At 39.0% G+C, this 26,021-nt stretch overlaps 1 protein-coding gene across 1 annotated transcript in view; it reads right to left on the bottom strand.

Annotated features, from left to right (window-relative positions):
- Positions 1-26,021, bottom strand: part of KCNU1 (potassium calcium-activated channel subfamily U member 1) — a 117,035-nt gene that overhangs the window by 76,003 nt on the left and 15,011 nt on the right. Inside the window, 8 exon segments of the mRNA XM_058193984.1 lie at positions 238-350; positions 3,479-3,631; positions 4,558-4,627; positions 5,715-5,797; positions 15,911-16,016; positions 17,433-17,543; positions 20,493-20,584; positions 25,325-25,495. Of these exon segments, the coding sequence (XP_058049967.1) occupies positions 238-350; positions 3,479-3,631; positions 4,558-4,627; positions 5,715-5,797; positions 15,911-16,016; positions 17,433-17,543; positions 20,493-20,584; positions 25,325-25,495 (899 nt within the window).

The raw sequence follows: 26,021 nt of genomic DNA, 5'->3' as shown, positions 1-26,021 counted from the left end.
AATGAATAAATTGTGGGATTTCCATATTCAAATTTAATCCCTAGATGCAGCAATAACTCTATTCTGTCCCTATGTTGATTGGGATGGTGGAAAAAACTTGTCAAGAATTATTCTATTTGAGTAGCAACTTGTTCAGTAGGTGGAAATCTGAAAATGTGTATGTGGCAAAGAAAATGGAATTTAAAGTAGAAAATTAAGAAAGTAGATTAAGGGATCAGGGGTAGTGGGGAATCTTACCGACAAACATCTTTGAAGGACATGCCAACAAAATCATTGGAAAGAAGCTGAGTCATCACTTTATAGTTTTGGCCTTCTATTTCATGCTGGTGCTTAATCCAAATATCCATATGCTATTAAAAAAAACATTTATTAACTGGATCCCCTGTGGCTGAGTTATTATCTAAATTGGACACAAACCACTCTAACAATAATTCATCCTATTAGTCCTTCAAATTAAAAATATCAAGTACCTAATAATCAGGATGTCGCAACAAAGCTCTATTGCTTCAATGAAGATTAAACAAAAACAGACATTTCAGTCATACATGCAACTAACAAGCAGAATGATTAGTTTTGGTAAAAGTAGGCAGCAATAAATTGTCTTGTGTCCTATAGGCCTGACTTTTTCATAAATATGGAAATAAAGATAAATTAACTGAATTCTAATAGTGTGAGGGTGAAGGTTCATTCTCCAAGCTTGTGAGTTGGTTTCTGAACATTCAGAAATTCAGGTGCATTGGAAAACAGCCTGACCCCCTCCTCTTTGTGGCAGCCCCTCAAGTACTGGAAGATGGCTAATGTCTCCCCTGGTCCTTCTCTTCACTAGACTAGCCATGCTCAGTTCATGTAACCGTTCTTCATATGTTTTAGTTTCCAGTCCCCTAATCATCCTGGTTGCTCTCCTCTGCACATTTTTTACAGTCTCAACATCTTTTTTATAGTGTGGTGATCAAATGCAGTACTCTAGGTGTGGTCTTACTAGGGCTTTATATAATGTGTCAGAGTTTAGTCAACGTAACTAGTATTATGAGGAGCAAAACACAGCACACAGAGCCTTTTAGATAAATAACAGTGGTTAACAATGGTTTTACCTACAGCTAAACAGACTTATATGTGGTTAAATACCTTATCATACAGCTATTGATACATGGAGAGCAATAAGAAACACTATGAGAGAATATGAGTATAATGGATGAGGAGAGGGAAATGGCCCCTAATAGCTTCCCTTATATAGGCAGCTTCTTACCCAGTTTATTAAAGAGGCAGTAACTCTGCTGCCTCATTCCATTGCATCAGCTTCTGGTTGCCTTCCCTTACAACTTCTCATCAGCTTACAGCTATTAACTCTTCATACCGACAGAGTGGTATTAGTACCTTACTTGATCTTGATTGTATCCTTCTGTTAATGCAATTTAGGATTGTGTTGGCTTTTTTAGCTGCCCCTGCACACTGCTGGCTCATATTTAGCTGATTGTCCACTAAGACTCCAAGATCCCTCTCACAGTCATGGCTATTAAGCAGGGGTGAAATCTAAACATTTTCCCTACCAGTTCTGTGGGTGTGCCTTAATTGGTGGGTGTGGCTTGGTGATCAGGTGACCGGGTGGGCATGGCCAATAACAATAAATAATAAAAATAATAAACAAAGTACACAAAACAATAAGAGGTACCAAAAACCAACTTTCATACTATACACACACACAACACAACACAACACAACACAACTGACTTACACACACACAAAATGCCACATAAAGCTTTGTGAAATTTTGTGTGTTTGTATAGTTAGAGTGAAACACTACAGAAACACACCAAATCTCAGAAAGCTGCACAAATATTTTGTTTTATTATTTTATTTTATTTATATTTTTAGATAAAAGCAGCTAAATTTAAAAGTTCCTTAACTTTAAATTGCTATGTCTAAAAAAAATACTTAAAACTCCTTAAAAAAATCCCAATTAACTATTTTTTTAAAGCTCCCCCTCCCCGTTACTTATCCAATTGAAGGGACAAGGCAGGCAGATTGAGTTGCTCACCATGAGATGGATTGCAGGCAGGAAGACTGAGTTGCTAGCTGATGCAATTGATTGCAGCAACCGAAGCAAGGAAGGAAAAGCAAGCAAGCCCAAAAGAAGCAGCAAGCTGCCAAGTAGGCAAGTGGGGACCGGGTGATTGGGTGGGCATGGGCAGGGAGGGGGGGCATGGATTTTTGCTACCGGTTCTCCGAACTACCCGCCCCCATCTCTACTTGATCGTCTGATCCAGTCCGAACCAGGAGCATTTCACCCCAGCTATTAAGCCTGGTTTCCCCCAGTTTATATGTGTGCTTTTGGTTTTCCTTACCTAAGTGTAAGACTTTACTTGTCTCTACATTGAATTTCATTTTGTTAGATAGGGCCCAGTGTTCAAGTCTGTCAAGATCCATCTGGATCTTAAGCCTATTTTCTAGGGTATTAGCTATTCCTGCAAGCTTGGTGAGTTCCCCTTCCATTCCCTCATCTAAGTTATTTATGAAGATATCGAAGAGTACTGGGCCCAAGACGGAACCTTGTGGTACTCCAATGCTTACTTATCTCCATGTAGACTTGGACCGTTAAAGACTACTCATTGAGCAAGATGTTCCAGAGTACAAGAGCAACAGTAGGCCCTCCTCCTGTACCCTGCCATCTGGAACAATCAGTCTGACATGCTTCCTCTGCTGGGACAAGTGGTATGGGCCAATCCCAGTACAGATGAAAAAACTACTTGTGCACCTAAGTCCTTGACTTTCTTGCCTAGCTGCTCATAATCCTTTAATATTGTTTTCAAGTCCTTTTTTCTGTCATTCATCCCTACATGTAGTAGTAGAAAGGGGTAATAGTCTGTTGGTTTTATTATTTTAGTTAGGTTCTCAGCCACATCTTTGATTTTAGCTGGATTGACTGTCTGGTATACAGACTGCAGGTTCTGTTCCCTTGAGAATTCAATCTTCAACATAGTGACTAAATTAGTAGACTAGTGAAATACTGTAGACATAATATACTTAGACTTCAGCAAGGCATTTGACAAAGTAGACCACAACCTATTTCTTTGTAAACTAGAAAAAAGTGGGATAGATAGTTTCACCACCAGATGAATTTGCAACTGGTTGACAAACTTGCTCCCCAATATGAGGTTGGGTCCAGCGCTCCCATCCTTTCATCAGGGCCTAAAGACCTAGCTCTGTGAATTGGCCTGGGGCCCCAATAGTGGAGCAGCACACTGGTGGTTGATTGAGTAACAACAGATCCCACCTCCCTCCACTCTACCCCTGTCCTCATCTTGTGTCCTTGGTTTTAATGTCTGATTTTAACTTTTTATGTTTTACATAATGTTACATACATGTATATGTAACCGTAAGCTTCCCAGATATACCCTATAGTAAGATGGGTGGCCAATAAATCAATACAATCAATAAGTATTCATTGGCAATGGGGTCAAGATAGATTAAAGAGAAGTACCTTGATATCTTCTCTAATGAACAAGCTGGTCAACAGTGTGGACAAACCTGGCACCACACAACTCTGAGCTATTAATCCAAGCTTAAGTTCAGCAAAGCAGATTATACTATCGCCTTTTCTCCAGTCCCATCCAGGCAGTTTTGGCAAGTAAACCTAATTTAGAGAAAATAGAAAGCAACATATTAAAAAAAAAAACCAGCAGAATCAACAAAAAAATTGAAAAAATTGAAAAAAAAAACGAAAACCCCCGACAAGACCTGTGTTTAACACACAGAATCATCTATTGCAATGTCCTTCCTGTTAAAGACTACTTTTTTTATTTCTTTTTGTCACAACAGTATACACAACCATTGTCATAAATAAAACAACATATCATGAAGAAAATATATATATATATAAGTAAAAAAAATATGCATCAACTATATTAATTTAATATAATGAAGGGAACAATAAGACAGGAACGGTAGGCACTACTGTGCTCTTATGCACGCCCCTTACTTCAACTTCAATTGCAATAATACAAGAGCAAACAATAGATTCAAACTTAATGTTAACTGCTTCAATCTTGATTGCAGAAAATATGTAACAGAGTTGTTAACGCTTGGAACGCACTACCTGACTCTGTGGTCTCTGCTCATAATCCCAAAAGCTTCAACCAAAAACTATCTACTATTGACCTCACCCCATTCCTAAGAGGACTGTAAAGGGCGTGCATAAGAGCACAAAAGTGCCTAGCGTTCCTGTCCTGTTGTTCCCTTTCATTATATCAAATAATATAGTTGTTGCATACTTTTGCTTATACATATGTATATATGATGTGTTGTAGTTTTATGTTAATGTTTGCATATACTGTTGTGACCAAAAAAAAAAAAAGAATCATACATTTGGAATGTCACCAGCAGGGAACAATCCATCATCCAAGAGTGTCATTCTTGGGAAGACTAAGGTATTATGATTATATATAGTTCAAATTCATTTACTCTCTTTAATAAATTATATATAATAATATTATATTATATTTATGAAACAGTCTGCCAAGGTTCTGAAACAACAAAGAAAAGAGAAGGAAAAAAACCAACCTTGTTAGAAGACTGGATGATTTGTATTATAACTCTGGTGTTTGGAAAATGATTCTTGAGATACAGTACCCTGCATGAAAAACAAAGCTGTTGTTAGTGTATATTGTGGATAGAGGTGTGCCGGAATAGTAACAGTAAATAATATTAGCGAAACTAAATGAAGAGTGGGAATAAATTTGCCACCAGTTTAACTGAAGAAAAGCAGCATCAAAAATTTCACATTGGATTAGCTATGGACAGGCATAGCTGTTTCACAGACAACTGAGCTGTCTCTAAGTTGTGCCACTTAAAATTGCAAGGCTCAGGTCAGGAAATGCTTCTCCATATTTACTGATTAGCAGTGTAAAATCTTGCCTCTCCAATCTTCCCAAGAAAGCAGGACTCTTGAAACTGCAGTTGTTCCAAAAGGAGCTTTTATTGAAAGGTTTGTGATAACAAGATATCTAGGCAAGAACTGAAGCTTCTCGCTTAAAACTAGCTATTTAAAGCAATGCTAACCAAACCCCTCCCATACTACATCATTGCAAAGAAACAGAAACTTCATATAGAGATTAGCGCAGTAACGCAGTAAACAGAAACTTTATATACAGATCACTCCATTCCTCCCCCTTCCTCCAACCAAAATGCCAGTGTCCCTATAGAAATATCTGACAAGCAGAGGGGGAAAAGTTAGAAAACCAGCATGTTGATGAATGAAAGTATTAGTAATGCAGTTTGTTCTGGATTCCAAGAGAAAAAAATGATTTCTAACAATATATAATCATTACAATATTTTTTACTTCCTTTTTCAACTACTCAGACATATCTCTTCATGGTTTGTATGCACTCGCCCTCATATTTTCTGTCATGCATATACTTTTATACAAATGCAACAAAGTTCTTTAAATTATTGTTAAAAGGCTAACTATGATTGCTATTTTTGCATCTGTCTTTCCTATTTCTCCCAACAAGGCATTCCAAAAAGATGATCCAAGTATATATAAAAGTTATAGTTGGGCAGCATTTGCAGAACCATTAAGAACATGACAAGACTGATGAAATTGTCTAGAAACAGGCAAAACCTCCTTGTCAATTTCGATATTTCAAAAATTGGTAAGAGGGTATTGGAGGTTTCTCTAATTAAATAAAGAAATACAGCTGTTTAGATCCTACCTTACCTCATAATGTTGGAAATATCCTCTGTATAAGGATCAGTAGAACATATATCAGCTAAAATGAGGCATGCTTCAGCTTTACCCATCTGTTTTTTTAAAGAGAGAAAGGACAGGGGAGAAAATATTGAAATATTATGCCTATGTAATAAATAGACTTATTAATTGTACTATCTGTAATTATATTACATGCCTGAAGATATGGTTGTGCTGGTTGACCTGAGGACCAAATTTAGGTGGGGGTGGGGGGTGTTCCAATCTGGAAGTGGCTGCTAGATTGATGTCAGATTCCACCTCCCCCCACTTGCTGCCTGTTCTCCATCCATCTTTTTTGTTATCATACTGATATATTTATTCTCACTGTGTTCCTTTGCCATTGTTTACTGTTCTATTATTTACTTCTGTTCGCATGTCTTTTCATTTTTATTCCTTTTTATTATTGTAAACTGCCTAGAGTAACCCCATGGTGAAATAGGTGGCAAAAAAATTTAACTAAACAAACAAACAAACAAACAAACAAACAAACAAACAAACAAACAAACTGTATTTTCCAAGAAAACTAAACAGAATTTAAACTCATACCAGGCAGATATATCCTCATGTTTCTTCATGCTTGCTTTTATTTTATTTGCTAGAAAAACAATTCTTTCCAATAACTACATTTATCATGGTTACAGTGTTGTTCTTATCTGAATTACAAGGTGGCCAGAAGTGTGTGTGAATGTCCTGCCCCTTATTATATAACCCCAACACTTCATTTGACATCTTCCAAGACTTCTTTCAGAGATATAAAGCACGATATGCTTAACAATAATCTGTCAAATAAGCTTCAGTTGACTAAGAAATTGCCAAAATCAAATTTTCATTTATAATTTCACAGTGGGTGCAAATTCTTAAATTCAAGGAAAGTACTTGTATTAATGTAATCAGTTTAATTTTAATTTAATTTAAATTACATCATATTTAGTCCATAGTATCCCTATCCATTTTTTACCCTCCATTTTGGAGCAAACCCTCAAAAGCTAAGAGTGATCTACACTCTGTCTTTCTCCTCACCCCAAAGTTGTATACAACATAAATCAGTGCTTCTCGACCTTGGCAACTTTAAGTTGTGTGGATTTCAATTCCCAGAATTCACCAGTCAACCATCCTGGCTGGAGAACTCTGGTAGAGTTCTACCTGCTGAGGTAGAGAAACTCTGCCATAAATTGTCCCAAAAGTGCTTTTTTAAGAGGCAATTGGACTTTCTGGTTTTTCTTTGAAGCACCTTTTTCTTTGAAGCACCTTTGGGACAACCATTACATGGATGACTGAGAATTTCCATAGACCTTCTGCCATAAATTATACAAGCTTTTTTTTTTTTTTATTGAAAGAGTTTTAAAAAAACAAAAACATTTCCCCCCCTTTTTTCCCCCTCCCTCCCAAAAAAAAACAGAACACCCCCCTCCCTCCCCCACCCCCCGGCTTCCCGGGTCAATCACAAGGTAAAGTCCAATCCAAATAACCACATCCAAAGCTTTTCGTCTCCCAACCCCCTCCCCATTACATAAAATAACTTTCTAATTATTCAAAGGCAATCTGATATTTCTTAATCTGATATCTGTTTTGTAGATAATCAATCCATTTTTCCATTCAATTAAATATCTTTCCTGCGTATTGTCTTTTAAAAACGCTGAGATTTTAGCCATCTCAGCCAAATTAATAACTTTCAATATCCATTCTTCTATTGTAGGTATCTCTTCTTTCTTCCAGTATTGTCCAATCAATAGTCTTGCTGCTGTTATTAAGTTCAGAATCAATTTAGTCTCAATCCCTGTACAATCCGTTATAATTCCCAAAAGGAAAAATTGTGGCAGGAACTTTATCTTCTTCTTCAGTACATTTTGAATAATCCACCAAATTCTTATCCAAAAGACCTTAATTTTCTTGCAAGTCCACCAAATATGAAAATATGTAGCATCATCACAATCACACCTCCAACATTTCGCTTGGATATTAGGATACATACATGATAATTTTTTGGGATCTAAATGCCATCTATAAAACATCTTATAAAAATTTTCCCTTAAATTCTGTGCTTGTGTAAACTTAACATTTCTAACCCAGATTTTCTCCCATGTTTCCAACATTATTGGTTCCTGAATATTCTGTGCCCATTTTATCATACAATCCTTTACCAAATCCTTTTCCGAATCTATTTCAAGCAACACATTATACAATCTCTTTATATGCTCCTGGGTCTGATTTCTAATTTGCTTTATTAAATTTTCCTCCCTTTGCATTATACCAATTTTTTGATCTTCTTTCCATCTAGCACTTATTTGCCCATATTGAAACCAAGTATAATTCCTCCCTTCTTCATTTAATACCTGTAATGATTTTAATTGCAATCTACCTCCTTCAGCATACAAAAGTTCTTTATATGTAATCATTTCCTGTTTCTGTTCTATATTTATATTCTCTATTGCATGTCTAGGGCTCGCCCATATAGGAATCTTGTAATCTAATTTATAGGAATATTTTTTCCAGACCAAAAGAGCACTTCTCAACACATGATTCTTAAAAGCCCTATCCACCTTTTTCCATAAAATAAGTACGCATGCCATCCATATAACAAGTCATAACCTTCTATATTCAAAATTCTTTCCTCTGTTAAGTTAAACCAGTCACTTATTACTGAAAGGGTTACTGCTTCATAATATAGTTTAAAGTTAGGCATTCTTAAACCACCTCTTTCCCGTGAGTCCTGTATTATTTTCATTTTAACCTCGCCTTTTACCCTGCCATATAAATTTATTAATCCCACTCTGCCAATCTTCCAAATTTTTATCCTTTTTAATTATAGGTATCATCTGGAACAGAAACAAAAATCTAGGTAACACATTCATTTTAATAGCCGCAATCCTTCCCAATAGGGATAACTGCAATTTCTTCCAGCCACTCATATCATTCTGAACTTTTTGCCATAGCAAGTCATAATTATTCTTATAAAGTTTCTTGTTCGATGAGCTAATATAGACCCCTAAATATTTAACCTTTTTTACTACCTCAAATCCTGTCATTTCCTCTAGTTTTTGTTTCTGTTGTATAGACATATTTTTAATTATCACTTTTGTTTTATTCTGATTTATTTTAAATCCTGATACCTTTCCATATTTATCAATTACTTCCAACAAAAATCTACTTGAATTTATAGGATTCATTAACGTAACCACTACATCATCTGCAAAAGCTCTAACTTTGTACTCATATTGTCTAATCTTAATTCCTCTATTTTCATTAATTCTCGTATTTTATCTAATAATGGTTCCAGAGTCAAAACAAACAATAATGGTGATAAGGGACATCCCTGTCTTGTTCCTTTCGCAATCTTAATAACTTCTGTCAAACTACCATTTACTATAATCTGTGCTGTTTGCTCTCCATAAATCGCTTTAATTATTCTAATAAAACAGTCTCCAAATTGCATTTTCTCTATTAATTTAAATAAAAAATCCCAATGCAATCGATCAAAGGCTTTCTCTGCATCCAAAAAAATAAGTGCCGCTGAAGTATTCTTCTTTCCAAATATTCCAATATATTAATAATCTGTCTAACATTATTCCTCATCTGCCTCCCTTTATAAAACCAGATTGATCAGTATGAATTCTTTGTTGTAAAACTAACATTAATCTATTTGCTATTATTTTTACAAAATCTTATAATCATTATTTAAAAGTGAAATCGGCCTATAGTTACCAGGTTTAGAGCAGTCTTGTTCCTCTTCGGTATCAGTGAAATAAAAGATGTTTTCCATGACGGGGTATTCCACCCTAATTGTATCTGATTAAATAATTCTTTAAGTGGGCCTAATATTTCATCCTGTGTTTTTTTATAATAAGTTGCTGTAAGACCATCTGTACCAGGGGTTTTCCCCATTTTTAATTGTTTAATTGCCTCCACTATTTCTCCAGTAGCTATCGGCCGGTTCAGCTCCTCCCTCTGTTCTAATGTTAGAATATTCACCTTATAATCTTTCAAATAATCATAAATGTCCCTATCCAATATTTTGTCTTTTGCATATAGTGCAGTATAAAATTCTGAGAATGCCTTTTTAATTTTATCCTGTTGGTATATCTCTTTACCTTTATATTCTATTTTTTGTATGACACGTGCTTTCTGTTTCTTCCTTAAATTATATGCCAACCATCTCCCAGGTTTATTTGCATTACAAAAGGTATTATGTTTAGCATATTGTATATTCGTTGCCACCTGGTCTGCCATTAACATATTAAATTGACTCTGTAATATTTTTATAGCCTCTTTAAGTTTATGATCTTGTGGGTTTTGAATTAATAACTGTTGCTTCCTTTGAATTTCTTCTTCCAAATATCTACGCTGCCTTTGTTTATTATTCCTTTGCCTGTTGTCCAAATAAATCAATATCCCTCTAATAAACGCTTTGCTCGCTTCCCACACAGTTCCTATAGGTGTCCCTTTGTACATATTAAAATCAAAGAATTCTTTAACTGTTTCTTACAATAAGTTACATTATCCTCATATCTAAACAGATTTTCATTCAACCTCCATGTTCTACCACCTTTTTCCCTTGTAATAATTCCATCCATACTGGGCTATGGTCAGTTAAACACCTCGAAATATCTTCGCTTTTCTTCACCCTAGAAAGCAAGTCATTAGAAATTAAAATAAAATCAATGCGTGAAAAGATTGATGCCTATCAGAAAAAAGTAAAATCTCTCTCATCTGGATTCCGTAACCTCCATATATCTCTAAACTCAAAGTCTTCCATCATTTCAAAAAAGGATTTTGGTAATTTTGCATGTATAGGTATCTTCTTGGAGGAGGTTCTCTTATCCTTCTTGTATCAATTACTCCATTCCAGTCTCCTAATAAAATAAACGAACTATAATCCCAGAGGGTCAACCTCTCATGTAACATTTTGTAAAACTTTTCTTGTTGCTGATTAGGTGCATAAATACCTATCAACAAAGTCTTTTTGCATCTATCACCAGTTCAATAGCAATAAATCTTCCTTGAATATCTGCCTCAATTAGCTTAGCTGGTATATCCTTCCTGATATATACAACAATTCCATGCTTCTTTTCCAAAGCTGATGCAACAAAATGGTTACCCAATTTTGAATTAATTAAATATTTTTGGTCTGATAATTTTATATGTGTCTCTTGCAAACAAATCACATCATTTTAAATTGTTTCAAGTAGTGAAATATTTTCCTTCTTTTCTGAGCTGAATTCAAGCCATTAACATTCCATGACAAGATTCTATTTGCCATTATTGGCCTCCTGAAGCTTTGAAGCAGACAACGGAAGCTCCTCCTCCGGTATCTTCCGTCTAGCTCCTCCCACAGCTTCCATAATGGGATCCTGACTTTTACTTTGAGACTGTTGCTCTTCTTACGCTTAAGGGCTCCTCTTGTCACCCTTTGCTCTTGTGGTTCCTCTAATACTGGCAGCAATAAAGGCTCTTGGGTCACCACGCCTTCTTGAGTCTCTTGAAGTTTTCTATCACTTCTATTTCGACTTTCAAAACTGTAGAAAGAAAATCCTTTGCCTTTAAAACAGTGTCAATTCTATATCTCCTTCCTTGATAGAATAGTGTCAGTCCAACTGGCACCTCCCATCTGAATTGAATCTGATGTTTTTTAAGTTCTTGTGTAAAAAGCAAATTCCTTCCTGTCTCTTAACATCTTTGAAGGAATCTCTTTCAACACCTTCAACTCCTGTTCTCCAATTTTTAAAGTTGTCTGATATGAAACTTGCAGAATTTGATTTCTCATAGTCCTTTTCACAAAATAAACCACAATGTCCCGAGGAAGCTTTCTCTGTCTTGCAATCCAAGAATTAACTCTATATATTTTATCAATTTGGTAAGCTACCTCTTGGGGTCCGCTTCAATAAATTCAGCCAATGCTTCTGATATAATTTTTCTTAAGTCTTCTCCACGCTCTTCTGCATACCACGAATTCTAAGAGCTCCTTCCATAAGTTTATATTGTAATATCACAACCTGATCTTCATTTTGATCCACTTTTTTCTGAACACCTTTCATTTCGTCTTCTAAATACTTATTTGACTGAGAGATCTGTTGCATTTCCACTTCCAATCCTTCAATTTTTTTACTCAGTCCTTGAACTGCCATAAGAATATCTTCTCTTATTTTTGCATTAAAATTCTCCATCATCTCTTTTTGCCTATCTTCAGAAAGTTTTAATTGTTCTTTCAATATTTCCTCAAGACTTGGTTCAGATCCCTTCTTCCAGAAGGCTTTAAAGGTTTAGCTGCCATTCTGTCTTCAAAAGAATCAGGAATTCATAGTTAATAACTCTCCTTCCCTCCTTTCAGTATTTAAAAACTCCGTTTGTAACAATCCACAACTAACGCTGCTTCATCGTACTAAAAAATTTTTACTTTCACTTTTAGACGCCATTTTAAAAGTCAATTAATCAAAGACAAAGAAAGGTTTCAAATTTCAAAAAGGGAGTCGGTACTTGCCGTGCTGATTCTGCATCAAAGATTGAACGCTTGTGAAATTCCCGTCTGCTTGGAATATCAATCAATTTAATAAGTCCTCTAGAGCAGAAGCGACATTCCTCTCCTTTTCCCTGATAAAAACAGGGGCGTGCTGAAGTTGGAAGGAGTGGAATTTGGTGGGGTCATAAATCCAGGAAAATTCGCTCTTGAGAGCAAACCCCCTGTCAGACCTGCCACTCTTCCACAATTCTGATAACCTCTTTCACCCAGAGATTATGCTAAGCTCAGTGAACAGTGATTTATTTTCTGTTTCACTGACTTTTACAATCTTCTAACACGGAGTGCTCTGTTTGAGCACCCAGCAGGAGGGTGACGTCACTGGAGCCTCATAAATTATACAAGCTTGATTGTTAAGAAACAATCAAGAGAATGTGATCGTTGACTTTGCAATTAACATTCATTGTTAATTGTGACCTTATCAAGGGGGAGTCCACAGACTTTATGGGCATTACAGAGACCTGGCTGGGTGCAGAAGGGGGGGTGCCCCTAGTTGAACTGTGCCCTCCAGGTTTCCGAGCATTCCATCAACCGAGGGCCCAGGGTAGGGGTGGAGGGGTGGCGGTTGTAATGAAAGAGGGTCTGGAGCTGAAAGAGAGACCACTGTTCCTCAGATAGCCGGCTGTGAATCCCTTCTTGTGAAGTGGAGCCATAAGAATCAGATGGGTCTGTTGATCGCGTATCTGGCTCCTTGCTACGTGACTACAGCCCTGCCTGAGCTGCTGGAGGTGCTTGCCGGGGTGGCTGTTGAGATCCCCAGACTTTTGGTCATGGGTGATTTCAACTTGCCATCGGCCGGCTTGTCGTCAACAGTGGTTCAGGAGTTCCAGGCTTCCATGATGGCCTTGGACCTGATTCAAGTAACTGATGGCCCTACTCACACGGGGGGATCCGCACTGGACCTGATTTATATCTCTGGACAGTGGTTTAATGATCTGGTAGTAAGAGATTTAGTGACGATACCAGTGTCATGGTCAGATCATTTTCTCCTCCGCCTAGACTTTCAGACCGCTACCCACCACCGCAGGGAGACGGAACCAATGCGTTGGTTCCGTCCCAGGCACCTGATGGACCCCGAGAGGTTCCAGACGGAGCTTGGGCTGTTCCCTGAGGATCTTGCCCACGGCACGACTGAAGAACTAGTGGCGGCCTGGGAACAGGCCACGTCTGGGGCTTTGGACCGTGTCGTGCCTTTGCGGCCTCTGACCCGGCGCAGATCTCAATTAGCTTCTTGGTTCTCTGAGGAGCTGAGAGAGATGAAACGCTGGAGAAGACGCCTATAGAGTGCCTGGAGGTCCAGCCGTTCCGAAGCTGATCGGACACTAGTTAGGTCTTTTTCAAAGACCTTCCTAGTGGCACTGAGGGTGGCGAAGCATTCCTACGCTTCCTCCCTCATTGCATTGGCAGATAACCGCCCGGCCGCCCTGTTTCGGGTGACCCGTTCCCTCCTACACCAGGGGGGACGGGATGACCCCTTACAGGGATGTGCCGAGGAGTTTAGCGGTTATCTATACGATAAAATCGCTCAGCTCCGGGATAGCTTGGACCAAGATTGCGATGATACGGATGAGATGACTGAGGCGCGTCTTGTTGATGTTGTTTGGGATGAGTTTGATTCTGTGGCTCTCGGGAACATGGACAGGTTGCTGGGGAGGCTGCATGCCACTACATGTTTACTGGACCTGTGCCCCTCCTGGCTGGTGCTGGCCACTCAGGAGGTGACACGAGGCTGGCTCCGGGGAATTATAAATGCTTCTCTGATGGAGGAGATCTTTCCCGCTGCCTTGAAAGAGGCGGTGGTGAGACCCCTCCTCAAGAAGCCTTCCCTGGACCCAGCTATTTTGGGTAACTACCGTCCAGTCTCCAACCTTCGCTTTGTGGCGAAGGTTGTAGAGAGTGTGGTGGCGTGGCAGTTTCCCCAGTACCTGTTCCTAGTACCTGGAACCTAGACCCGTTCCAGTCCGGCTTCCGGTCTGGGTATAGCACGGAGACAGCTTTGGTCGCGTTGGTGGATGACCTCTGGAGGGCCAGGGATAGGGGTTGCTTCTCTGCCCTGGTCCTGTTAGATCTCTCATCGGCTTTTGATACCATCGACCATGGTATCCTGCTGCGCCGGTTGGAGGGGTTGGGAGTGGGAGGCACCGTTTATCAGTGGTTCTCCTCCAACCTCTCCGACCGGTCGCAGACAGTGTTGACAGGGGGGCAGAGATCGGCCGTGAGGCGCCTCACTTGTGGGGTGCCTCAGGGGTCGATTCTCTCGCCTCTCCTGTTCAACATCTACATGAAGCCGTTGGGCGAGGTCATCAGTGGCTTTGGGGTGAGTTATCAACTGTACGCTGATGATACTCAGCTGTACTTTTCCACCCCGGGCCACCCCAACGAAGCTGTCGAAGTGCTGTCCCGTTGCCTGGAGGCCGTATGGGTCTGGATGGGGAGAAACAGACTCAGACTCAATCCATCCAAGATGGAGTGGCTGTGGATGCCGGCATCCCGGTACAGTCAGCTGCAACCATGGCTGACTGTTGGGGGCGAGTCACTGTCCCCAACGGAAAGGGTGCGCAACTTGGGCGTTCTCCTGGATGGACAGCTGTTGTTTGAAGATCACTTGCCGGCCGTCTCCAGGAGAGCTTTTTAGCAGGTTCGCCTGGTCCGCCAGTTGCGCCCCTTTCTTGACCGGGATGCCTTATGCACGGTCACTCATGCTCTCGTCACTTCTCGTCTGGATTATTGCAATGCTCTCTACATGGGGCTACCCCTGAAGTGCACTCGGAGACTCCAGCTAGTCCAGAATGCAGCTGCGCGGGTGATTGAGGGAGCACCACGTTGCTCCCAAGTAACACCACTCCTGCGCAGTCTGCACTGGCTACCTGTGGTCCTCCGGGTGCACTTCAAGATTTTGGTTACCACCTTCAAAGCACTCCATGGCTTAGGGCCCGGGTACTTACGGGACCGCCTGCTGTTACCACATGCCTCCCACCGACCCATGCGCTCCCACAGAGAGGGTCTTCTCAGGGTGCCGTCCGCCTAGCAGTGTCGGCTGGCGGCCCCCAGGGGAAGGGCCTTCTCTGTGGGAGCACCTACTCTCTGGAACGAACTTCCCCCCGGTTTACGGCAATTGCCCGACCTTCGGACCTTTCGCTGGGAACTGAAAACTTATTTATTTATCCAAGTGGGACTGGCCTGATTTTTAAATTTTTAAATTTTAAATTTTAAAATTTAATTTTATTGGGTATTTTATATGGTCAATTGGATGGTTTTAATTTCGGCCTTTATTGAATAAGTTTTTAATTGTTATCTTAGTGTGTATATAAATTGTTTTAATGTAGGCTGTACACTGCCCTGAGTCCTTCGGGAGAAGGGCGGTATAAAAGTTTAATTAATTAATTAATTAATTAATTAAATAAATAAATTGTGCATGATTAGCACATCTGTCAGATTAATTTAGTGAAGAATAAAGTGACAGGTTTTGTCACTCCATGTGCAAAGTCTTAGTGATATTAGTGGGAGAATAATCTTCTCTGGCCAGTTTAGGGATTACAGGATACACAGGCATACTACACCCTCTTTCAACATATATGTCTGACATATAATCATCTATCCCAGTCTGTCTAATGTTTATGCAGGATTGTAATATACCATCAAATGCTGTCCTTACGTTAACTCTCAGAAGATCCTTATTATTCATGACAGAACCTTGGAAGAAACTGGTATATGCAGTGTAACATCTGAATACAGTTTCTAGTTCCAGAGAGGGAGGATTTCTATATTTGTAGAAAGAAGAAAACCAACTATTAATTCTTGACAAAATAATTATTCTTACATATAGCTACCTATGGGAGGTACAGACCTTGCATATATGTTCAATGACTACTTGAGTCATGCAGCCTTAGATTTATTGTTGTGGTCTAACTCTATTTAATCCTGCTATTCCAAAGCACTCTGCCCAAAGAGTAAATCCCATTAAACAGAATGGAAGTTGTTTCAGTTTCCAAAAACATAGAAATTATGTAAAACAATGTTCTATGACTTTATTGGCTATATGTTTGACAACACTCTGCTTGTGTATATTAACACAAATGTGTAGTGCTCCTTCATAAGATGACAGTTCATCAGTTCAAAGAGTTACCTTGGGAAGGGATAAATCAGAGGTTTACTTTGGGAAGAGGGAAGAACTATGATTTTCCAACCCTGTCATGCATACTTAAAGACAACCTAGGAAGAACAATGCATTTAAAATATTTTTAAATATTTTTCCTTGGAAAGGCACTAGTTTAAGTGCATTGTCTTTGCATTTAAACTGCAAATAAACTGCATGTATTTCAGTTCAAACGTACCAGTCTGGAGGGTCTAGGACAGGGGTGTTAAACTGGATTTCTTCAAGGGTCTGATCAGCATTGTCGTTCTCCTCCACGGGCTGGCTGGGGGTGGGGGTGGGGATGTGAGGGAGAGACAGAATGGACGCTTCTTGCAGCACTCTGCTAGCCAAAATGGGGCACTAGGGGGCCAGATGCGGACATCCTGCACCCCGTTTTTGGCCTGGACAGCCTGTAGCACTTTGCCAGCAAAACAGGGCACAGGGGGGCTGTTTTGGCAGGCAGAGTGCTGCAGGAGGCCGTCAAGGCCAAAAATGGGGTGTGGGGGTGCACATCAGTGATGGGTTGCTACCAGTTTGCCCCAGTTCAGGTGAACCACTAGTGGCGGCAGCAGGCTCCACCCACCTGCCCAGATGTCTCTGCGCATGTGCAGGCACTCACATGCTCACAAGCATGTTCTTCTTCATCCAAGGTGCCTCTCATTCTTCACCATCCCTACAAGTCAGATCCGGTCCAAAGACAGCCCCCCCGCCCCCTGACAGAGATTTGTTTGGCTGGATTTTCGCAAGGCTCGTCGGAGCCTTCTATTTTTCCAGCCAGTCTCGCCGCAACACTTCCGGTTCTCTCAGAACTTTCATGTCTGTGAGGATTTTGCTAAAAATTAACTACTTCATTTTTGAAACCAAAGTCTCTTTTGTCAAATAGAATCAGAACAGTAGGGAACAAATAGAGAAATGCAGGGCTTTTCTTTTCTTTTTTCTTTACTCTTCACAGTGGGTTTATCACAAAATTTTTGTTGCATTTTCCTGCTTTGGAGAAGGAATTGCCTATAGGATTTAGATAAAATAGCACTGTAATACTTACTCTCCCAGAAAGACTATCTCACTGGCAATGTCTCCTTTGTCCTGAGCTAGGAAGTCACTTAAGAAAGCAGTCACACTGCTCAGAGTGATATTGCCACAAACAACAATAAACCTATAGAAAGAAGAGAAATTTGCTGCTCACTCTCTTGCTTTCAAGAAGTAAGACAAGAATTGGCATCTCTCTCATAAGACAGTGGATTTTATTTAACAGTGGTATTTTTGTTATTTTCCAAACTGCTCTGGGAGAAAGTATGCTATAGAAATAAAAATAAACAAAACAGCAAGTTGGCTATGAGAAGTGCAACCAGTGATCAGGGAAAGTGCCTCTCGTGTATTAATAGCTGAAACGGACATGTCATTTTTTTATTTGGCTAGGCTCTTCTGTTGGTGTTTTTTTTTAATGGTGTGTGCTTTTTCAGGTAGGTCAAACCACTTTTGCAATGGAAAAAATACTTTTAAGTTTTAAAGTTAAAGATTTACAATTTATGTGGGTTGGCCTTTAAAGAAACTAGATCCTACGGTTCCCACAATGGTCATATTCAGAAGAAAACATTCAATAAAATGGTTGTATGCTAACCATGCCCCCAAGTGATTTATAACATTCATAATCATGAATGAGAGAGATGTCAGAAAGTTACCTACCATTTTATTCCTATAGTCTAGGATTGTCCTGTGATCCCTGAATACCTCGTGCTTATAATGCAGACAATATAGAATAGAATTTTTTATTGGCCAAGTGTGATTAGACACCCAAGGAATTTGTCTTGGTGCATATGCTCTCAGTGTACACAAAAGAAAAGATACCTTCATCAAGATACAACACTTACAACACTTAATGATGGTACAAATTTAATGATACAACACTTAATGATAGTCATAGGCTAAAATTAAGCAATCAGGAAACAATAAATTACAGTATAAATCGTAAGGATATAAGCAACAAAGTTACAGACATAAGTGGAAGGAGATGGGTAATGGGAACAATGAGAAGATTAATAGTTGTGCAGATTTAGTAAACAGTTTGACAACGTTGAGGGAATTATTTGTTTAGCAGAGTTATGGTGTTCGGGGAAAAACTGTTCTTGGGATGAAATTTTGGGATGAAATTATATTTTGGGATGAAAAAGAACTGACCTCAAGAAAGGTCAATACTTGTAAATATGTGCTAGGGAAGAAGATAAAGACCCTTCTTGTTTCAGTGCATAATAATGCAGCAATTAAAATTGGAATTCCAGTCTAAACTGAACTAAATCTCAAGGCACTCTGGCTCAGTGCCTAATGGTGTTGGAGATGATCTCAGTTCCGGTGGTTCAAGTCCTAAGCACTACGTATCAAGGTGAGCTCCTGTTACTTGTCTTAGCTTCTGTCCACTTAACAGTTCAAAAGCATGTTCGTATCAGGAGGGAGATGAATGGTTCTCTGTGCAGGCAGTAAGATTCCTGAAAGCTCTGAATCTTCCCATTTGTAGTGCCTGTTTGCGAGGCAACTCCAGGAAGAGGGAGGGAGGGGCTATGTGATGCTACAGGAAGAGCCACTTGTCTGTGGCTCTCTGGTATGAAGCCAGCTCACCCTCCTGTGGTATACCTTGGGAAATGCACAAGCGGGTCCTGTAAAGGGGTTGGTATCTTGGCAAGCCAAACTACTACTCTGCAATAGCATTGTGATCTCCTGGCTAGTGTAACAATACCACTAATAATAACTAAATCCCCATTTCAGGGATGGAAGGATACATCATAACTGATCTTGCTTTCTTCCTTAACTTTGCAAATTTCAAAATGAAATAAAATATAAAATATCTTAAAATGTACAGTCATTCTGATGCATGCCCCCCTTAAATCATTTATTTTCCCTGTTTCCAAATAGGGTTGTCTCATATAGTTTCTCTCTGTGTGTATGTCTCTCTGTATTTGTATATTTGTGTGTGCATGTATGTATATATGTATGTATGTATGTGTATATGTATATGTATATCTGTGTATATATATGTATATATGTATGTATGTATGTGTGTATGTATGTATGTATATATATATATATATATATATATATATATATATATATATATATATATATATATATATATATGCCTATCTATCTATCTATCTATCTATCTATCTATCTATCTATCTATCTATCTATCTATCTATCATCTATCTATCCTTCCTTCCTTCCTTCCTTCCTTCCTTCCTTCCTTCCTTCCTTCCTTCCTTCCTTCCTTCCTTCCTTCCTTTTGGTGCAGTGATTAAAATGCAGTATTGCAGCTAATTCTGCTCACTGCCAAGAGTTCTACCCTGACCAGGTCAAGGTTCAGTCAGCCGTCCATCCTTCTGAGGTAGTAAAATGAGGACCCAGATTTCTGGGCCCAGCATGTCCACTTAGAGAGAACTGTAAAGCACTATGAAGTGGTATATGTCTGTTAGTGCTACTTTTTTAGAGCTTTATTCACAAAGCAAATGTGTTTGTAAAGTCATGCTTTTTTCCAGTTTGGAAATCATATGTAATAGTTATTCATTCATTTATTTATAAAAATACCTTCTACTTTGTCCCCCTTTAAAAGAATCTCAGATGAAGGAATATATTTTGCTTTCTTGCAGTAAATTTGACTTTGATGCTTGATTAACACATCTCTTGTCTTTATACAATACATTGTGAGGCAGTGTGGTACAATAATTATAATATTGATAGATAATGAATGCCAGATTCACCCTACCCCTAGTGAATGATAACTCTCTTTGTTTCAATACAACCTACCTCAAATGATTATTTTTATGAGGAGGAAAAAATAGGATGGTCTATGATGATTGCAAGATTGGTTAATGAATAAAACCCAATTTCTGAAATGAACTATTATCTCTTTTTGCATAATACATTAAATTAGCCAAATAAACAATGTTAACACAAAAGCACCAACCATGTCTAACAATAATAAAGCTGAATATGGTATTTAAATACTGGGCCTGGTTGATTAAGTATATCATATGAAAAAACTCAAGTCATTTGCAATAAATGTCCAAATTAAGAACTATAAAAATGCAAGGAGGATAACATAAAAATTACTTACTTTCTGCCTTTCACATATAAATAGGAACCCATGTAGACTCTTCTGCTTCCAACAATGTCTACTATCTCAGGCACCAAATTTGCAAAGAGGATCTAGGCAATGGGAACCCAGTTTCAATAGTTTTCCAAGATTCATATAAAATATTTATTTTTCCACAGCAACTCAAAATGAATCAATGATTGACAAGAAACAATGGATGGAAACTAATCAGAGAGAGAAACAACCTAGAACTAAAGAGAAATTTCCTAACAGGGAGAACAATTAATCAATGGAACTGCTTGCCTTCAGAAGTTGTGGGTGCTTCCATCATTAGAGGCTTTTAAGACAAGATTGGATAGCCACTTATGTGGAATAGTGTAGGGCCTTGAGCAGGGGGTTGACCTAGAAGACCTCTAAGGTCCCTTCCAACTCTATTATTCTATATCAGGAAAAGTACATATTCATTTTCTTAAAAAATAATAATAATGGATAATTCATCATATAATTAGCCTTTTCCAACCTATTCTCCAAATGAATGGACTAGAGCTCCCAGAACTCAGATTTAGTATGACAGTTTACTTATTTAAATTTATTGTCAACCCAAATCCAGTGAAATCTAGTATAACTGTTGTCCGTGAAGTTTTGGAATTGTAACCCAAGAGATCCGGTAGACATCAGATTGGAGCAAGACAGCAGACCCAATTAAGTACAGCAAAATGCACAAACTGGAAATTATTTCAATCTCAAATTATACAGTAGATTTGAATCTGTTTCCTCTGGAAGGAAAAGAGCAACATGTAAATTTGAAGTTTGCACCAATTCATTCTTATAATAATAAAACATGGGATGTTTCAGCCTCAACCCATTACTATATACCACTTTCTTCTGGCTGTTACATTGACAGGAATTGTTTGCAGTTGTTATTATCCAAAAATAAGAAAGAAGACAAATAAAAAATATTTATAGATGAAAATAAAATGCACCCTCTATTCCTAAGAGTAACTAGTCCATCAAACAGATAAATTAAACTGTGAATTTCAGTTTCTTTTTTTCCAATATTGCATTGGTTTCTTGTTAGACATATATATATGTGTGTGTGTGTGTGTGTGTGTGTGTGTGTGTGTGTGTGTGTTTTCTGAGGTTTTTGCAGGTGTTTGTATATAGGTCTTTGGTTATTCGGGTTTTCTCCCGCGTAAAATTGGAAGTGTCTTGGTGACGTTTCGACAAAGTCTCATTCGTCATCTTCAGGCTGGTGTTTACAGCTTCATGCTCCTAGAAGCACGAAGCTGTAAACACCAGCCTGAAGATGACGAATGAGACTTTGTTGAACGTCACCAAGATACTCTCAACCTTACACGGGAAAAGACCTGAATATGCCAAGACCTACATACAAACACCCGCGAAAGCCTCAGAAAACAAATATATATATATGTGTGTGTGTGTGTGTGTGTGTGTGTGTGTGTGTAGGTCTTGGCATATTCGGGTCTTTTCCCGTGTAAGATTGAGAGTATCTTGGGATGTTTCGATGAGGTCTTACTCATCATCTTCAGGCTGGTGCTTTTGGCTTCATGCTTGTGCGAGCAAAGTGTGCTGCCGTCTCTATAAATACTGGTGGGGAGGTGGGAAGTATTGCTGTAAGCGGGTTGGTTGGCTGTGTGGTTGCATCTTGATTGGTAGATGGAGTGGGTGTTTGCAGATTAGTCGGCTGTTTCGTAGCATTCTGTGTGGGTGTGGTCCTAGTCTTTTGTGTTGTAACGACCTGCTTAATTGGCTGTGTGGAAACATCCTGAGTTCTGGGAGTGTGACCTCCTGTAGTGATGATGGGCTTCCTGGAAATGTCCTGAGTTCTGGGAATGTGACCTCCTGTAGTGGTAATGGGCTTCCTGGAAATATCCTGAGTTCTGGGAATGTGACCTCCTGAGTCTTGTGCTGTAACATCCTGGGTAGTAGGTTGTGTTGTAATGTCCTGAGCTTTGGTGTAGTGGCCTCTGGAGTTTTATGATGTAATGTCTTGATGCCATCATCGAAACGTCACCAAGATACTCTCAACCTTACATGGGAAAAGACCTGAATATGCCAAGACCTACATACCTATACCCGTGAAAACCTACGAATATATATATATATATATATATATATATATATATATATGTGTGTGTGTGTGTGTGTGTATATATATATATATATATATATATATATATATATATATATATATATATATATATATATATATATATATATATATATATATATATATATATATATTCGTTTTCTGAGGTTTTCGCGGGTGTTTGTATGTAGGTCTTTGGTTATTCGGGTTTTCTCCCGCGTAAAATTGGAAGTGTCTTGGCGACGTTTCGACAAAGTCTCATTCGTCATCTTCAGGCTTCAGCTTCGTGCTTCTGGGAGCAATGTGTGACTGCAGCTGTTTCTTCCTTTTTAACTGCTAGTGGGGGTTTGAACTGATTGGGTGGGAACTTGGCTGTGCTCTGATTGGATGAGGGTTTTTTTTGTGCTCTGATTGGCTGGGGGTGTGTTCTCTTTGGGTGGGGGCTTGGTTGTGCTCAGATTAGTCTGAGCTGTAGGGGGATTTGAGCTGGTGAGCTGCATAGCTGTTGTTTGGCTTCGTGTTCGTGGTGGGGCAGGCGGTGCATGGGATTTCATATACTCCTTGATTTTCTAACTCAATTTTGTCTTTGGGGTTTCTTAGGATGGTGGAACCCAAGAGATCCGGTAAAATCCCCCCCACTAAAATCCAAGACAGAGAACAAGAAAACGGCACAGCCCTTCTCCCATATATAAAAGGCACCACAGACAGAATCAGCAAGATCCTCCACAAACACAACATCAAGACAACATTCTGCACAAACCGAAAAATATCCACCATCCTAAGAAACCCCAAAGACAAAATTGAGTTAGAAAATCAAGGAGTATATGAAATCCCATGCACCGCCTGCCCCACCACATACATTGGACAAACCAACAGAAGAATAAGTGCACGCATTGGAGAACACAAGAACTCAGTCAAAAAAGAGGAACCAACTTCTTCCCTGGTCCAACACCTTAAAGCCACAGGACACGATATTGACTTTAAAAAGACCAGAACTATCGCCCAAACTGAACACTTTAACAACAGAATAATCAGAGAAGCCATTGAGATAGAAAAACGCCCACACAGCATGAACAAACGAGATGATACCTCCCGCCCACTAGCCATTTGGAAACCCACCCTTATTGACAAACGAGTCCCTAACATGAGGAATGACACCAGACCCACACTCACGAGATCCACACAGGATGTCACCACTGCACATCCACCCAGAAAACAGACCCAAACCCACACTGATTATGAATCACGACCAAGGACCAGAAGCCAGACTGCAGCTGCAACGTTAGCCATTTCAAACCCCTCCAATCCATACATGCAGCAGACTGACACCCACTATGAAGATGTAGCACGACCACGAAGCCAAACAACAGCAATGCAGCTCACCAGCTCATCCTCCTGCAACACAGACTAAACTGAGCACAACCAAGCCCCCACCCAAACAGGATACACCCCCAGCCAATCAGAGCAAAAAAAAAACCCCATCCAATCAGAGCACAGCCAAGTTCCCACCCAATCAGTTCAAACCCCCACTAGCAGTTAAAAGGAGGAAACAGATGCGATCACACATTGCTCCCAGAAGCACGAAGCCGAAGCCTGAAGATGACGAATGAGACTTCGTCGAAACGTCGCCAAGACACTTCCAATTTTACACGGGAGAAAACCTGAACAACCAAAGACCTACATACAAACACCCGTGAAAACCTCAGAAAACACACACAGACACACACACATATGTGTGTGTGTGTTTGTGTGTGTGTGTGTGTGTGTGTATAGACTAGGTATGTGTGTGTGTGTATTAACAGAGTACAATATTTGCATGGTTTGCATCAGAATACATTTCCTGCAGTTTTGCTCTTATACTTACAATGGAGTGCAATTTTTAAGATAGAAAGTTGCACTGCAACATTTGTAGAAATATTAACCTCGAAAGATTACTAGTTTCAGGATCTGAATATTGGTTTGAAAATGAAAAAAAATGGTAAATTTGTATTAAAATGCCCACCAAATTTTTCTCCAAATCATAAATGTGGCATAAGGAAATTGGCAGTGGGTACAGTACATCCATTTGGTGACTTCCTAAGAATATCCAGGCCATCCTGGGTGAACTGTGGTGGCACAGTAATAAGAATACAGTATTGCAGGCTAAAGCTGCCCACAGCCTGGCATTCAATTCTTACCAGCTCAAACTTGACTCATCCTTCCGAGGTCAATAAAATGAGGACCCAGATTGTTGGGGGCAATATGGTGACATTGTAAACCACTCAGAGTGCTATAAGGCACTATTGAGTAGTATATAAATCTAAGTGCTATTGCTATCTCTATAATATCTGGCATAACTCAAAATCTTTAAATATACTTTATATTGATTTTGATTTATAATTGCTATATTTTTTATTCTTTTTTCAGCACGGGTCGAGTAAAAATCGTGCTTGAACATACTTATTTACAAGCAACATAATTGTATTGATCATAGGGGAAAACTTCTAATATTCCTGATCAACTCTATTGATCACAAAGCAAGATTCCATTATTCCTGATTGTACTTAGTGAAATATTATACTATTATTGCTTACTTTTCTCTATAAGTGGCACTCCCGCTGTTCTTTAGATTCTCATAATTTCACTGCTGTCACTCTCTGCTATCAGGCTGCACCTCTCAGGCAGCTTATATGGCAACCAAAATACATGAAGTGAAGCTGACTTAAATGTTCTGTGTTCATCCAAACCCTAATACGTTCCTTACCAGACCAGCAACAATGAAGAAAAGTATGAACACACGTCCTATGGTGGTTTGGACCACTACATCTCCATATCCAACTGTAGACATAGTTACCATGATCAAATATAAGCATTCAAAGTAAGTCAAGGTTTGATGATTGCTGTGATATACCCAGGGATCTCCAGAATTCTCAATCTGTATAATAAATAGTACAATGTAAGAACTGTGGCCAATAGAGCAAGACATTGTCATTTGCTGACACCATCCTAATATGCTTGTGAGTAAATCATTGTTAATTGTAAATTAAAAATAATTCAGAAGAAAAATGTTCTTATGTTCAACAACTTTGAACTTCTTTTGAAATTCATCTGTTGAGGCTTTTCCTGAATTAATATGATTCTCCTCCTCAGAGCTTTCTTTATTATATCCACTGACTAGATTTGGTGTATTCTAAACTTGAGTTACTCTATTCACACAATATAATATGCTCAAATGGGTAAACTATGCCATAATTGAAGGAGATAGTATAGTTCACACAACATGCTAAATACAGCGACTAGGTTCCTGGACTTCTTGTATGTCACAGTTCATTCTCATGTAGTCTATGTTAACCTCCTTTTATTAGACAAGAAAACTTGATTACCTATAATAAAATTGGGTTTATCTACAGTATACTGAATCATACAGTGGCCCAAAAACAGTAACTGTGAAAGGGACCTTG

This window comes from Ahaetulla prasina, chromosome 9, assembly GCF_028640845.1.
Source record: "Ahaetulla prasina isolate Xishuangbanna chromosome 9, ASM2864084v1, whole genome shotgun sequence".
In the NCBI taxonomy this organism is placed as follows: Eukaryota; Metazoa; Chordata; class Lepidosauria; order Squamata; family Colubridae; genus Ahaetulla; species Ahaetulla prasina.
This window is presented reverse-complemented; position numbering and strand designations above follow the sequence as displayed.